Below are 15,322 nucleotides of genomic sequence, written 5' to 3' on the forward strand. Positions count from 1 at the left end.
GGGACTCTTGCCTTGGGCTGGGCCCTTAGAGCTTTTTGTCGACCTCAGAAACCAGCCTCTGTTTCCTACAAAACTCAGCAGGATTTATCGCCAAACCCAAGAACATAGAGTAGCAGAGTCTAGCCTGCTATTGAGAGAGCAGAGAGAAGTCATGAAAAAGGAACTAGAAGATAGGCGAGCAGGCCTTCAACAGGGTGGGAGGTGGGGATGAGGATCCATCCACTGTTACACTGTGGCTGAACCTCTGGCAAAAGCCTGCAGCTGGTGACAAAACCCAGGAGGTGGAGCCAGAGAAGAGTCTAGTCACAGGGTTAAGGCTAGATGTGGGTAAGAAGGAGAGGGCATAATAGCAACTTTGTTGCTGCTGCAAGAAACTGACAAGGCAATTGAAGGAAGTTATTTTGTAAATATATTTACAGCTCAAGGGGGAGGTCGGTTGGGATTGGGAAGATGCAGTGGGAGGAGCTTGAAGCAGCTGGTTACATTGTATCCACAGTCAAGCGTCCCTAAATGCTGGGGTTCAGCTTGCCTTCTTGGTTTGTTTTCTTACAGCACTGAAGATCTGTCTTAGGTTATTGCTGAGATAAACACGGTGAAACAATTTGGGAAGGAGTTTGTTTTGGCTTATACCCCTCAGGTCACACTCTTGCAAAGAAGTCAGGAGCTCAAACAGGGCAGGAACTGATGCAGAAGCCATAAAGGAGTGCTGCCTAGGGCTTGCTCCTTAAGACTTTCTGATAGTCCTGGGGCGACACCATCCATAATACATTAATCACTAGTTTTATTTTATTTTTTAAAATATTTTATTTATGATATATAAGTACACTGTAGCTGTCTTAACCTCTGAGCCATCTCTCCAGTCCAAAGATTTATTTATTTTATGTATATGAGTACTATAGCTGTCTTCAGACACACCAGAAGAGGGCGTCAGATCCCATTACAGATGGTTGTGAGCCACTATGTGGTTGCTGGGAATTGAACTCAGAACCTCTGAAAAAGCAGTCAGTGCTCTTAACCGCTGAGCCATCTCTCCAGCCCCCAATCACTAATTATAAAAATGCACTATAGGCCATTCCTATGGAAGCATTCTCTCAACTGAGGTTCCCTTTTCCCCAAATGACTTCTCTTGTGTCAGGTTGTCATAATACTAGCCAGGACAGGATCAAACCCACAGCCTGTATATGCTAGGCAAGTGTTCTACCACTGAACCACATCTCCAGCCCCTTATTTCTTTTTATTCAGCCTGCGACTGAACCCCAAGAGATACTACTACACATGTCAGATGGGTCTTCCCACTTCAATGCAATCTAGAAACTTCCTCACAGGCCTGCCCAGAAGTTTATCTTCTAGATGATTCTAAACCCTGCCAAATGAATATATTAACCAACACAGGGGTGATAGTTACACCAAAGGTGGCCAATGTCTTCAGAGTAGGGCAGGGCTAGAAGACAGCTCTGTGAATTCAGTGTTGGGTGCCTTAGCGCCTCCTTGGAGTAGAGATCCCCAAGCTGCCCTGGAAGACACAGTGCATTCTGGGTGTCAGGATGCAGCCAAGTTCTGTTCCCAGGCTTCCAGAGCTTCTGTCTGGCAGAGTGGCAGTCTGGGGTCAGTCAGTATGGTGACATCAGAGCCATGCAGAGTGGAGACCGGAAGGCATATGGATGGGTGCGCTTGGGCTGTTGGTGCTGTGTGCAGTGGCACAGTGACACTGGACTCAGAAGGAAGGTTGGGCTAGGCTGTTGGAGAAAGTCACACCATTGGTTGAGAACCATCTCAGGAGAGTGACCTGCTCAGTGCCCAGTAGCTAGCAGTGAACACTGAGAAACATCCTCACCGAATCCAAGCCTGATCTGTTGGACTTAGCTAATCCACCTAGTTCAAGAGCGAGCTTTGCCCTCACTTGGCTGTGTGACTGTGAGCTGGCTGCTGGGCTCTGTATTGTGCCTTCAGAGGAGCTCCTGGGAAACAGGGAGGCTGGGTCCTCCATGGTGCTGTTTTCTCCAGGCAGGCTGTGAGCGACAGAACTCAGTTAGAGAAGGTCAGCATCCAGGCATCCAGGGAGGCTGAGGAGCCACAGGGCAGGGAGGACCTAGCCAGTGTCCCACAGTGCTCCTTCCTGAAGTCATGTCAGCCACTCAACTACTACTCACTGGTCCCATCATGGAAAGCCATGAATTGCCAGGACAGTGTCCCCAGGATACATCAGCAGTAGAGACAGGGCTGTGTGGGTAGCAGGCCAGCAATCACTCTCAGGGCTGCTGTTGAAAAGTGGGAGTTGACTTTTAGAAAGGAAGCCAATGGGAGGTGAGGGATGGGAACACCTCAGGTCTTAGGAAAGGCAGGAGGGAACAGGAGCGTGTCACAGGACCAGCTTCTTGCCAGGCCTGGGCAGGTAGCAGCTAAGCGGTGAGGCCTTCCCTGTCCTGGATCCCAGGTCTTGACACAGTCCTGAAGCTCCCATAGGGAAGCATGGATCCTTCCTTCAACTGTCTACCTCCAGGGATCCAAGATGCCTGCCCTGAGCCCTATGAGCACACAGCCGTGTCACCCACCGGATCCCTATGCCAGCCCTGTGCCTGCCAGCAGTCACTGGCAAGAGCCTGAGCCTGAGTGTAGACAAGGTGGGGCCAAGACACCTCAGCAGATAGCTGTGTGAGCATCCCTGAGGAGGGATGAGAACTGAGGAGGCAGAGAGTGGCCCCATGATGCCACCTGCTCCTAGAGTACAAAGGGTGAGTCTGAGCTTTGGGGAGTAGGGCCTGTGCAAATAACAGTGACAAAACCCTGCTGGGTAGGAGTCCCAGGAGTACTTGGTGGGGTTAGGAGGGGCCTTTCTGGGCTGGGTTGTGAGACTGTCATCAGTAACAGGAGGGATGGCCTCCTAGCAGGACCTTGCAGACCCTTGCCCAGCAGCCTGAGATCTCATTTTCAGAAAGCTTGGCCAGGACCAGACAGGAACTTTGCTGACCAGTGCAGTGGCCACATCTGACTCCAGCAAGAACCCTGGAGCCCTGCTTTTACGGGCGAGCATTCGTCTGTGTCCCTAGGAATCCTGGCTGACTGCCTGAGAGCTCCAGAGGTCTCACACACCAGCCAAGCCTGGGCCGGGGGAAGGAGCTCAGCCGCCCCAGGGTCTGATGTGGGTGGGTCACATCACTGCTGGGAACCTCAGTCATCCCGGCTGAACTGTGTGCTTGTGGGTGAATGCCCACCGGTGACAGTGACTTCAGTTAGATCACATCCCATGTCTTAGGGTTTCTATGGCTTCGACGAAACACCATGAGCAAAAAGCAAGTTGGAGAGGAAAAGGTTTATTCTGCTTATACCTCTGTATGGCTCTTCATCATGGAAAGAAGTCAGGACAGGAACTCAAACCGGACAGTAACCTGCAGGCAGGAGCTGATGCAGACACATGGGGTGCTGCTTACCGGTGTGCTCCCTCGTGGCTTGCTCAACCTGCTTTTTTATAGAACCCGGGACCAGCAGCTCAAGGGAGGCCCCATCCACAATGCACCCTCCCCCATTGATCACTAATTAAGAAAATGCTTTACAGCTGGCTCTTACGGAGTCATTTTCTCAATTAAGGTTCCCTCCTCTCTGATGACTCTCGCCTGTGTCTAGTAGACATAAAACTAGCCAGTGCACCCCCACAAAGAACTGCAAGACACAGCCATGAAAAAGCAGGCCACCCCAGTGGGTAGACAATGACTGGCTTCTCAGAATGGTGTGTTGTCACCAACTGAACCTCTGTCCCCATTAAACACTGATCCCTGTTCTAGTTTTATTTTTGTTGCTGTTGTAAAAGACCCTGACTCAAAGCAACTTAGGGAAGGATCAGGTTTGTTTGACTTACATGTCCATCGTTACAGGGAAGTCAGAAGCAGGAAGTTGAGACATCTGGACACATCACACCCATAGTAAAGAGCAGAGAGAGGCAGATACTCCTATGCTGACAGCCTTGTTTGCTGTCAGCTAGCTTTCTTCACTCTTCCACAGGTCAGGCTCAAGCCTAGCGGATGGTGTCACCTACAGTGACACAGACATGATCCCACAGACAGGATCCCACAGACATGGCCACAGGAGACCATGATCTAGATAAGAACTCACTAGGGCTCTCTTTCCAGATGAGTCTAGATTATGTCAACTTGAAAGTCAAAACTAATACACATACACACATACACACACTCCATTTCTCTCCTCAGCTTCTGACATGCACAGTTTCACTCTCTGTCTCTTTTGGTTCTGTCAGTCCTAAGGACCTCACTTGGCTTCTTTCATTGAGCATGACAGCCATCTCACAGCATGTCAGAATTCCCTTTTTGAAGCAGAACAATATTCCATTTTATAGTTAAGAGTTTGTTTATTCATTCAAACATCCATTTGTACCTTCAGGCTCTATTTGATACACACACACACACACACACACACACACACACGCACACACACGTAAAAAATCAAATATAACTGGCATCCAAGTTCCCTGCTACCCTCCTCTAATTGTGCTTGCAGGGAGTGCTGGGACCACAGCTAGAAGCCACATGCATGCCCTTGCTGGGCAGAGGTGCTGTCAGGACAGCCCAGCCTAGGGAAGCTGTCGAGACTACTGCCTCTCAGCAGAGCATGTTGACTCTTGCTGTAGTCTTAGCCTTCCACCCAGGAATTCCCCTGGGACGAGAATCTAGGGAGGCCAGCACTGTTCACGTGGCCATTCCCAGCCAGTGTGACCTTGGGTATGTCGATTTGTCTGTCTGTATGCCACCAAGGTCAGTGATAGACAGATGAAGTGATTCTAACCCCAAACCCTTGTTTGCATGGCACTGACCATGTCGTGCTAGGAGTAGGAGCCCTCGTGGATGGGAACTCCTCTCCCGGGTTTCCCTTATACCACAAGATGCTGGCTGGTCTGCCTCTTGGACCTGCTTGGAGGAAGGTCTGAGTTGGTTATAGCAGCAGCTTTGTTCCAGAAATGTCCACACCGGTCTAAGGTGCCCCTGCCTGTTATATTTTATACATATTTTAACATGAGAGCTAGCATGGTTGCTGGGTGGAGCTGAAAGAAAGGAAGTGGAGCTTTCTGGGGAAGGGGGGTGAACAAGCCTTGCAGGGAGGTGAGGGATATGCCCAGGAGGATGGCTGCCATGCCAGTAGGAACAGCTGGTCAGGCAGCCAGTAGCCTGGTGCTTCTGCTTTGGGCTCCATCCTGGTTGGGTTATGGCCTCTCTTTACCACCTCTGCCAGTTTGGTATTTACGGAGCTGAGTCTCTTTAGTCCATGTAGACACATCTGAGGAAGTAGACCCGGTCTGTCATACAGGTTTCCTCAGCTGCCCTGTGGCCCAGACAGGGCCCAGAAGTGGACCGTTGAGCCAGCTAGATGAGAAAACGGTGTAGAGCCAGGGGGCAGTTGGCACGAACCCTCCCTTTTATATACTTCCTGCCTGAATCGCCACCCTGACCCACATGGGTGTGAGTGAGAGAGCCAGGTTCAGTTTCACTGAGTTGGTGATGAAACACTACAAACTCTGAGTGGGCTCTGCCCTGCTGCCAATTCAAAAAGTTGTGGTCTTGGTAGACATGAACACAGGGTCCTCTACATCTCTAATGTGTACCAAGAAACCATGGACACTGGGGCAAGACCTTTAGCTCCAGTGGGACCTTTCATCATGCTGAGGCACCTCCTACCTGGCATTCACTGGTGAGGTGGCCTGAGCAGGCAGTTTAGAGAGCATCCATTTGGGAGTCTGCTGGATCCAAAGCCCCCTTGGCTGAGCAGCTGTTTGCCCAGAAGATTCCTGTGTCCCCAGTAGTGTGACTGACTAGGAAGGCTGAGGGCATCCATCCATTTCCAGGAAGAAATGTGAGTAAGTGGCTTTCCCCATCTGGAATCAGAGATTGGAAAGGGGATGATGATCAACAGGTTTGGGGAGCTGTCCTTGTCCCAGGAGGGCCAGGAGCATAGATGAAGAGGCAGCCTGGGTAGTGTTTGGAGCTAGGTTGGCTGGCACGACTAAGAGAAGTGTATCAGGGAACTGGAAGCAGGGGCTTGTGAGGATGGGTTCTCAGGGAAGGGAGTAATAGGAAGGACTGGGCCACTGTGGTGACCTTTGTGTGCCCAGCAGTGGAGATCTGATGTTCTACCAGAGAGGGACCTCCTCAATGCAGTTAGCAGTCTCTCTCCGGGTCTGGCCATCCATGGTCCTCTCTAGCTAGTTCCTGATGAGTATGTGCCCTGCTGAGGCCAATGAGCCAGAGCACCAGATACACCCCCCCCCCCACCTCTGGGCTGGGGCTAGCCCAGAGGCAGAGATTTGATCCACAAGTCCTTTGAAATGCCAGCACGGTGGGGGGGGGGGGGGGTCCGCAGCTGCCTACTGTTTCCAGGGACACGGGGGGTGGGGGGGGGCGGTGCTGAATGTGCCAGTGAAGGTTGCGGGAGGAGGTGCGTCCCAGGAAGCTGCCTTCAGCCTTGTGCATCAGTGAGACTGCCACTGCCCTGCTGCCCTAGGTTGTGGGATCCACCACACCACGCCGAGACCCCTAGCCTCATCTTGGCCTTTCCTGCTGAGTTCTGCTGCTCTGCAATTGCCAGACCACTTCACTGGCGCTGGAATCGCCCTTGCTATCCGGAGTGCATCCACAGCTGGGGACACTATTGGAGCGGCCATGGAGAAGGGGGTTCTAAGGCCAGGAGGGTGTCCGCTAAGCTACCAGGCTACGTCTGCTAGGCACCATCTCTATCACCATTCCTGTCTGCATCCCCCCTCCTCCATGCATTCACCTCTCATCTTCAGTTCCATTCTCTCGCAGCTGTACCCCCACTACAGCCTATCTCTGTCTCATCCCCTTCCCATCAAGAGCTTGGTCATCAGCCCTGATGTCCACTCATGTCTCTCAGCTCCCACCTCCATCCCATCCCCATCTCCCTAAAGTTGTGCTGCACCATCCTAGATATTCCTCTCTACCCCATCCCTCCCCCTGCACCCCTCAGGCTGCCGCAGCCCCCTTTCCGCAGTAAGTCCCCCTTCCTCTACTGAACCCATCCCCCCTTTCACCCCGCCCCCGCCGCCACAGCCATGGCGCTCGCTTTTCTCCCTCCTTTTTCTGCCGCCGCGCCCACTGCGGCAAGCCCCTTCCCCGCCAATCACATCGCCCTCTCTCCTCTCCCTCCATCTCCCGCTTTCCGCAGCCCCCCTCCAAATGCCCCCCTCTGCCTGCCGCAGCACTCAGCTCTCCGCACCAGCCGCGCCCACTGCACCAGCGCCCCCTCCTCACTGCGGCGCCAGAGCAGGCGCCTGCATCTGCAGCTCCGGCTTATCTTACCGGCTCCAGCTGTACAGAACCATCCCCGTTGCAGAGGAGGCAGCGGTCGGTCGGAGCTGCAGGTGTCGCCCAGGCTTTGTTCGCCCAGGGCCTGGCCTGATGCTGGAGAGGCAGCTGGCAGGAGCCCTTGCCTGCCCGGAGATGACCCCTCCCATCGAGTCCATAGAAGTGCCAGCAGCCGATGCCCCCCAGTTAGGGGGTCCCTGTTCGTGATGGAGGTTCTTCTTGGTGATGTTGCCATTTGGGTGAACCGGAGGCAGGGGCTCGGGAATCATGAAGGCATCCAGGAGGGTGGAAAAGTATTGGGAGTGAGGTGGGGGCGGGGAGGGGATTGTGCTTGATGCTTTTCCAATTTCAGAGATGGAGTTGAAATGTCTTCCTTCGGGTGTGACCCCCGGGGACTAGACAGGTTTGTTGGGGAACAGGAGCAAGCAATGGGAAAATGCCCCTGGAGCCTGGGCAGTGAGTAGTCCCCCAGAAAGCTGGGCCATTTGCTCCAGGCTGTCACGTCCTGGAGACTCTCAGCCTCTGGGGCTGGAAAACCCAGGAGCACAGAGGGCTGGTTTACTTCTAACCTACCAGTCAACAGAAAGGCCTGCTCTAGGAGCCAGCAGCTGGGGAGGGGAGTGTAGCCTGTGCCTCTCCCTTATCTGCGGTGCTGAGAGATTATACTCCGAATGCCCCTACACTCCCCCAAGCCGTGCCAGCTGGAGTGTTTTAGGGGCCGTGAGGGAAGTGGGCTTTCCACTCTGCATCTCCCCCGTGAGCACAGGAAGCTTCTAGAAGAATGGACCAGAGGCGGGGTAGCATGACTCTGCATTATCTTCAGAAGGTGGAGGGTTTCAAGGCATTGGGTCCCTGAAGTGTCAGGGGAGGTCAGGTCAGAGATGTCTGTGGGTAGCATCAGGATGCTGGACTCTGCTAAAGTCCTGGGGTGACTGTGGATGATGACCAAGAGGGATGCTGCCTCTGTGAGGGAGGAGCAGGAGCTGGAGCTGTCAGCAGGTGGCAGGAGGGTGTGACCCTGAAAGGTAGGAAGCCACAAGCTGCTGTCTGCTCTGGAGAATAGTGGGGGGCCGGGGGTGGGGTGCAAGCAGCCAGATTTGGGAGGAGGTAAATGAGCAGTTGCTGCCCATGGGTTTGCTGCAATGGGGTGCCATGCTAAGTGTCACAAGAAGCAGGGGTCTTGGAATTTGAGAGGCTTTGGGGTTGGGGACAAGGCTTAGAAAAGGGACTAAAGTGGGGAAAACCTGCCATTAACAAACAACCCCCTTCCCCAAATAAAACCTGTGAGTGCCAGGGGAGGGTAGTGCCCCCCAAAAACCCAGGAGGGAAAGATCTGGAAAAATGAAACCAACTCTGAGAGAGATGGGCGGGGTCAGTGGGGAACAATACTGCCGCTCCACTCCCACCCACCTTCAGGGCTGGCAAGGAGGAAGCTGCTGGTAGGGTAGAACGGAGAGACGTTCCTACGATGGGTATGTACTCCAGTGCTTTCCTGGAAGTGTAGAGAGCTTTGCAGAGCCTGCCTTAGCTGTTCTGATGTTGAGCACCTATGGTTCCAGTTGGGCTGGGTCTCAGCTCCTCTATCTTTGACCCTCAGCAAGCAGGTCTGCCAATGCATGGGCTTCTGGGCAGCCTGACCCAGCCTGCCCGGGGCCCTCAGGCCAGTGCCCAGGCTCTGGCTCCGTGTCTTCACTCCCGTGTTTGTCCGAGGAGGGAGGGAGGGACGGGGGCGGTGCTGGGGCAACTGGAACAGCGCAGGTCACCGGGCTGGCTGGGTGAGGTGGCCAGGCAGAGCCAGGGGGCTGCAGGGGAGGCCATTGGATGGGGTATGCTCATAGTAGCTGGCCAAAAGTCTCATGGGTCCCATTTATCCAGAACCTGCCGTGGAGTGGGGCGAGTTTCTGTTTCTGAGTGTGTGTCCTTAATTAACTTCTTCCTGTTTCAGCTTCGTTCTTCTGTCTATGTGGTGAGGGGTGGCAATTGGGACCACTAAGATGGAGAAGGATGTCAGAGGAGCAGAAACCATGGGAGGGGCCAGTAAGGCTGTGCCCACCTCTCTCTTGCCAGTGCTCTGTTGTGCAGCCTGGTCCTCAATATTTCCACCTAAAACCTTTGGCCTACACACACAGAGTGCCTCTGTCCCAGCTGAGCCCAGGATGGCCCCATCCTGATACCTGCAGCCTCCATCCCCATAGCTGTTTCCCCACTCACTGCTGAAGTCAGAGATGGGTCATCCTCTACAGTGCCCCCCATGATTCCTCCTCTAACAGAAAAACCCTTAAACCCCACCACTCAAAGAGAGAGATGTGGCATATCACCTCAGCCCAGCAGACCATGGCCCGGAGCAGAGCAAATAGAAGGCCCTGCTGGGCCCTGTACCTTGTTGTGCCTGTAGCCTGCTTGCGGGTGGATAATCTCTGCTTAGCCCTCCCTACTCTAGAAGGAAGGGAATCAATCAATGGATGCAGATCAAGTGGCAGGACCTAGGCTTGCAGCTCCCAGCTGTCTGGGCACCAACCCAGCCCTTTCTTGAGGTTGGGTGCTTAATAACATGTTGCTTCCCAGGACCTGCAGTCCCTGTGAAAGGCAGGTGCCCTGGGCAGGAGGAAGCAGTGTGGTAGGAGCAGAGGGTACCAGGTAGGGGAGTGGTGGGAGGGGCATTCCGTGTGCACCTCCCATCTCTGACTCCCTTTTCTCTTGACTCCCCCAAGCACCCTTGAATCAGAATACAATTCCTTCTGTTCTTCTACCAGCTGTCAGCCACTGCCCTGCTCTGTGGACCTTTGGGGACCCTGAAACCAGGTGGGACTCAGCCTGTGAGGCCAAAAGTCCCCAGGGTTCTGGGATGAAGCACAGCTCCCATGCCTTAGTAAGCAGGAGAAGGGCTAGGCCAGGCCCTCAACCTGAGACCTGGAAGAGCAGATCTGAAGGTTGCCCTACCTAGGGATGGAGGGGTGGCATCTGGGGATATATACCTTCCATGTCAGGTCAAAATCACAGAGGCTGTACACAGTTCCACTCTGCAATATGCACACACACACACACACACACACACACACACACACACACACCATCCAGCACACATAAATGCTTGTGCTTACTAAGTGCTAAAGACAAGGATGTGATCATGTAACAAGCTCTTAAGGGTGAATGCAACCTCAGAATCTCTCCTTAGTCAGAGATCTCCACTCCCAGTTGGCTTCAGGGGAGGGGGGTTCATAGAAATGGGGCCTAACACATAATGGCCTCATCCTGAGGTCACAGGTTCCTGCCCCCACATGCTTCTTGACAAGATGTCCACTCCCCTCTGGCTCAGTCCCCCACCTCTGATGGCAGCCTGCAGTATCACATCCTGGAGTTCTTCACATCCCACCTTTCCCATCAACCCGTCAGCAAGGATAAAGCCCAGGTACCAGCCCTGGCACCTACTCTGGGCTCTGGAAACTCTGCATTTCACTGGCTCCCCATAACATCAAAATCAGCATTCCTGCACGAGGGAAGCTTCTAGAATCCCTGCTGACCGCTCCCTCTTCTCAGACCTTTCACCTAAGGCTGGGCCACTGCCTCTGCCTTTTTGATCCACCCAGTCCCTTGTAGGGACTGTAGGGCTCTGTCTTTAGGCTCAGAGACAGCAGTGTGACCCTATGAGAAGGGAGTAGAACAGAGTGGGGTCAGGCATAGGCCCAGTCCTGAGTAGCTCAGCCCCCAACTGGGACAAAAGCCAGTCTCCAAGCCTCAGATTCCCTGTAAATTGGTGTCACTATAGCCTTAGCAGAAGGTTTCCTCTCCCATTGAGGTTTTCTTCTGATGCCAGGAGACTCTCAGGTGTGTGCTGTAAGGGCTCCATGGTAGACACTTTGAGGCCAATTGTAGGCCCAAAGCAACCCTCTGTCAGCAAGTGGCAGTTGATATTGTCCTGAATGGTACTGCTGCAGTGCCACCAAGGGCTGACAGGTCAGCTCACCAGCCCAGGATAGATGGCGGGGGAGGGAGTTTCAGCCAGAACACTATGGGGACTGGGAATGTGTCCAGCTAGTGGGAACCTCAGGCCAGGGTTGAGTGGCCTCTGTTTGGGACCCAGTGCCTGCGCAGAGCATGCTTTTCTTCACCCCAGAATGGTACCCAGGGCCCTTGCAGAATGCTGACACAGGCCCTGCAGAACATTCATGGGGCACTCCACTCTGCTGTCAGTCAGGTGGCCTCTGAGACTGGCCTGAGCTAAGAAGAGGCTGGATTTCTTCTTCCTCCCCCGGGCAGAGGCACCTGCCAGGCTCGAAAGCCTCTATCAGGTCCCCAACCTAAGTCGGGCAGCCTCTCCCTCTATGTGAGGGCTGAGCTGGCTCTCAGGGAGCCCTGCTAGGACTCTCATTGCATTCCTGAGATGCTGGACTATGTCACACAGTACTCGTAGTCTGAGGCTCAGCCCTCTGATAACTATGATAACCTGTGGTACCCCATCCCTGAATCTTAATCAGAGGCCCTGGGAGGTCAGAGACACTGGAGCCCAGCTTTGCCCTACAATGTGCCCCCTCTCCCCATCTCTGCCTTCACAAAGGGCTCCTAACCTGAGCTGAGCCCCATCTTGGGCAGAGCATCCTGGACCACTGTTCCCCCTCACGACACCCTTTGCCGTCCCACAGGTGAGCACCTGCGGATCTGCCCCCAGGGCTACACTTGCTGTACTAGTGAGATGGAGGAGAATTTGGCCAACCACAGCCGAATGGAGCTGGAGAGCGCACTCCATGACAGCAGCCGCGCCCTGCAGGCCACACTGGCCACCCAGCTGCATGGCATCGATGGTAAGTGGGCACTTGTGAGTGTGGGGGAGGAGCCAGAGGCTAGGATTTGGATGGCTAACTCCATAGGAGGGTCTCCCTCTTCCTGCCAGGCTTGAATAGAACAATGAACCCAAGTTATTGTCAGGGCCCTAGGGAGAATGGGCCTGCTCCTCAGAGGGGAACAGCTGGGCTTGAGGTGCTTCTGTGTCCCAAGCAGAGTTCCCCTCCAGACCTACAGAGGGCTGACCTGTATCACCTGCATCTTCTGGGGTCCCCGTGGTAGGCCCACTATCCCAGCTACCGTCCCCCCCGTCAGGAAGCTCAGACTGAAGGCTGAAAGTGCAGGGCTTGTCCTGAGGTAACCACCTCTTGGCCAGGGCAAGAAAGACTCCTGTGCACTTCAAGAGACCAGGTTAGCGACTTTTACAATCATGTGGCCACTGTATATGGGCAGCAGCTCCAACAGTGATGGAATGTTTCACAGGGACTCTGTGGGGCCCTAGGGTCATAAGATTCCCCTAGAAAGTCCCCTCCTTAAACAGAGGTTCACTAACTCCGGAAGAGATACAGGCAGGGCCCAGGCAAAGATGTAGCCCCTGCAGTGGGGTGGAACTGGGAAAATACAAACTGTAAAGGCAAAGAGGGGAAGCACGCACAGCTTGTCTAGCCACAGCTGGGCCATAGCTTCAAGGGTTTAGAAATCACAGCAGATCAGACAGCCCTAACCATTTGCAGACTCTGACACTTGTTGCTAAGCCTTCCTTTATTACTCGGTGTGGGAGAGAGGAGCTGAGCAGCCTCAGACCTTGAGGATGCCACAATCAGGGCTCCATCCCAGAGATGTGTAGTACAGTGACATTTCCCCAACCTCAAAATCTGCGGCACATATTCACATGTTTACACCCTCACCGAAAAGTATCTATCTGGGGTGCTGGTTTGCAGCAGGGCGGGTTTGCTGGAGAACAGGAGGAGGAGGAGGGCTGCTTGGAGCAACCAAGAGCATTGGGGTGGAAGACAGAGCAGTTGGCAGCTAGGCAAGGCTCACTCTGGTTTCTTTCCCACCACTCCCACTACAGTCCCTCCCAGAATCAGTGAATCTCAGCATCTGTTGGTTCCTAAGGTCCAACTCAGAAATGGCCTCTGGAGCTAGAGACCTAAGTACACATGCGCCTATGACCCTAGAGAGGCCACTCCTGACTTCTGCACCTCTGGTGAGGAGAGCCTGAGGAAGCCTCTGCAATATGGTGTCCAGCTTTTATTGACTGCATAAGCAGGCTCTGAGAAGCGGGGGATATTCTGTCAAGCCCATGAGTAGATTGGCAGAGAAGCAGAGCCTCCCCCTCAGGGGGTCATTGCCTCTCCTCTGTGCACAGACCACTTCCAGCGCCTGCTGAATGACTCGGAGCGCACACTGCAGGAGGCTTTCCCTGGGGCCTTTGGGGACCTGTATACGCAGAACACTCGTGCCTTCCGGGACCTATATGCTGAGCTGCGCCTCTACTACCGTGGGGCCAACCTGCACCTTGAGGAGACGCTGGCCGAGTTCTGGGCACGGCTGCTGGAGCGCCTCTTCAAGCAGCTGCACCCCCAGCTGCTGCCTGATGACTACCTGGACTGCCTGGGCAAGCAGGCGGAGGCACTGCGGCCGTTTGGAGATGCCCCTCGAGAACTGCGCCTGCGGGCCACCCGTGCCTTTGTGGCTGCACGTTCCTTTGTGCAGGGCCTGGGTGTGGCCAGTGATGTAGTCCGGAAGGTGGCCCAGGTACAAACACTGCCTGGGGCTCTGAGTAGACCCCTGGGAGTTCCTCATGCTATGCCCTGGGTGCTTGGTATCCCCCACACTCAGCCCTGTTCTCTGAGCCTCCTGGCTCTTAGGCTCATAGCTGCAGCCTGTTATCAGTTGCTTACAGTGGGTCCTTAGATGTGAGTCCACTTAAAGCCTGTCTGTCTGCTGCCCAGTCCTGGGTCCTTATCCAGATGCGGCTGTGGGCAGGGTGAAGAGGGCCATTGGTCTGCTGGGCTCAGGAAACAGGAAACGAGAAAATGATATAGTTGGCCCTTGAGCAAACAGGCCTCACAGGGAAGCACGGTAGCTCAGTGAATGGGAGAGCACAATGCAGATCCACCTGGGGAAGGGTATGCAGAGAGTATCAGCTTTAAACTGCACTGCCTCCATCTCTAGCTAGGTGCGGTAAGTCACCTCCCAACCCATGGGCCTCGGTTATCTGCAGCAAAGCCTCGTGGCAGCAGTAGTCCTGGGACTGTGACACCGAAATGTGTACCTGAGATGACCTGGCCTAGAGCAGAGCCTAGATGTTCTGGCTTGTATCCCAAGCCCTTCACATTGGGGTTCCCTCGGGGCTAGCTGGTGACCGGGTGCACAAGGACTGCAGTGGGGGCTCAGGCTGCCTTTGTTCTCCAGGTACCTCTGGCCCCAGAATGTTCTCGGGCCATCATGAAGTTGGTCTACTGTGCTCATTGCCGGGGAGTCCCGGGCGCCCGGCCCTGCCCCGACTATTGCCGAAATGTGCTCAAAGGCTGCCTTGCCAACCAGGCCGACCTGGATGCCGAGTGGAGGAACCTCCTGGGTGAGCCCCACCTCCCAGGCCGTCTGGCTTGTCCTTGGGAGCACCATGCAGACAGAGGTCCTGGGAGGCAGTAGTCCCTGGTGTGGGCCACATGAAGGTTTGAAGGCCTGATATGAGTGGGGCTTTGGGGATCAAGGGAAAGATTTTATTGTTCCAAGGCATATGGTAGAATAGCTGCTTCAGCATGCATATACACCAACACAGAGGTGATATGTGACAAACCCATACATGTATGAACATATACTTAAACATACACAATCTGGCATTGTGTATGTTTAAGTATGATACACACAATGGGCCAGTCTGTGGTGTGCACAGAGACTCCCTGCCCATCACAGGTGTACTTACATGTGCATGTACTGGCATAAGGGGAGTTGACATACACATATGCCAACACATATGAATCACGGTATCCCTCTGTTGATACGGGGCAAATTAGCATGCATACATGTCGGCACTGGTACGAAGCTGGCATGAGCTGGTTAGTATGCTGATCTGACAGGTGTGTTGGCACTATGAGCCAGTGTGTGCGTGCTATTATATCTGTGTGGTATGCAAGCATGCACATGCACACACACACACAGTTTATGTGTTCAGGGTCTGGTGTGATTACATGCATACGTATGTGGGC

General features: G+C 54.1%; 1 protein-coding gene, 1 long non-coding RNA gene and 1 other non-coding gene across 5 annotated transcripts in view; 2 read left to right on the top strand and 1 right to left on the bottom strand.

The window, feature by feature from the left end:
• Window positions 1-15,322, top strand: part of Gpc1 (glypican 1) — a 28,567-nt gene that overhangs the window by 9,737 nt on the left and 3,508 nt on the right. The window contains exons 1-4 of one of the 3 annotated variants that reach the window (XM_011247925.2): window positions 8,739-8,797; window positions 11,966-12,124; window positions 13,477-13,865; window positions 14,526-14,691. In XM_011247925.2, the coding sequence (XP_011246227.1) occupies window positions 8,794-8,797; window positions 11,966-12,124; window positions 13,477-13,865; window positions 14,526-14,691 (718 nt within the window). In that variant the 5' untranslated portion in view covers window positions 8,739-8,793. Of the gene's footprint in view, window positions 1-8,738; window positions 8,798-9,064; window positions 10,735-11,965; window positions 12,125-13,476; window positions 13,866-14,525; window positions 14,692-15,322 lie in introns of those variants that run through there. The other 2 variants (XM_006529142.3, NM_016696.5) reach the window with 2 other exon arrangements.
• Gm29480 (predicted gene 29480) lies at window positions 3,296-7,416 on the bottom strand. Its single transcript, NR_166170.1, has 4 exons — window positions 7,320-7,416; window positions 5,682-5,878; window positions 3,854-4,026; window positions 3,296-3,399 (listed from the first exon to the last, which is right to left on the bottom strand). It is a non-coding gene; the product is annotated as a predicted gene 29480 (long non-coding RNA).
• Mir149 (microRNA 149) lies at window positions 8,997-9,062 on the top strand. The gene has a single exon (NR_029559.1). It is a non-coding gene; the product is annotated as a microRNA 149 (primary transcript).

The sequence above is a fragment of the Mus musculus genome, chromosome 1 (assembly GCF_000001635.26).
Source record: "Mus musculus strain C57BL/6J chromosome 1, GRCm38.p6 C57BL/6J".
Taxonomy (NCBI): domain Eukaryota; kingdom Metazoa; phylum Chordata; class Mammalia; order Rodentia; family Muridae; genus Mus; species Mus musculus.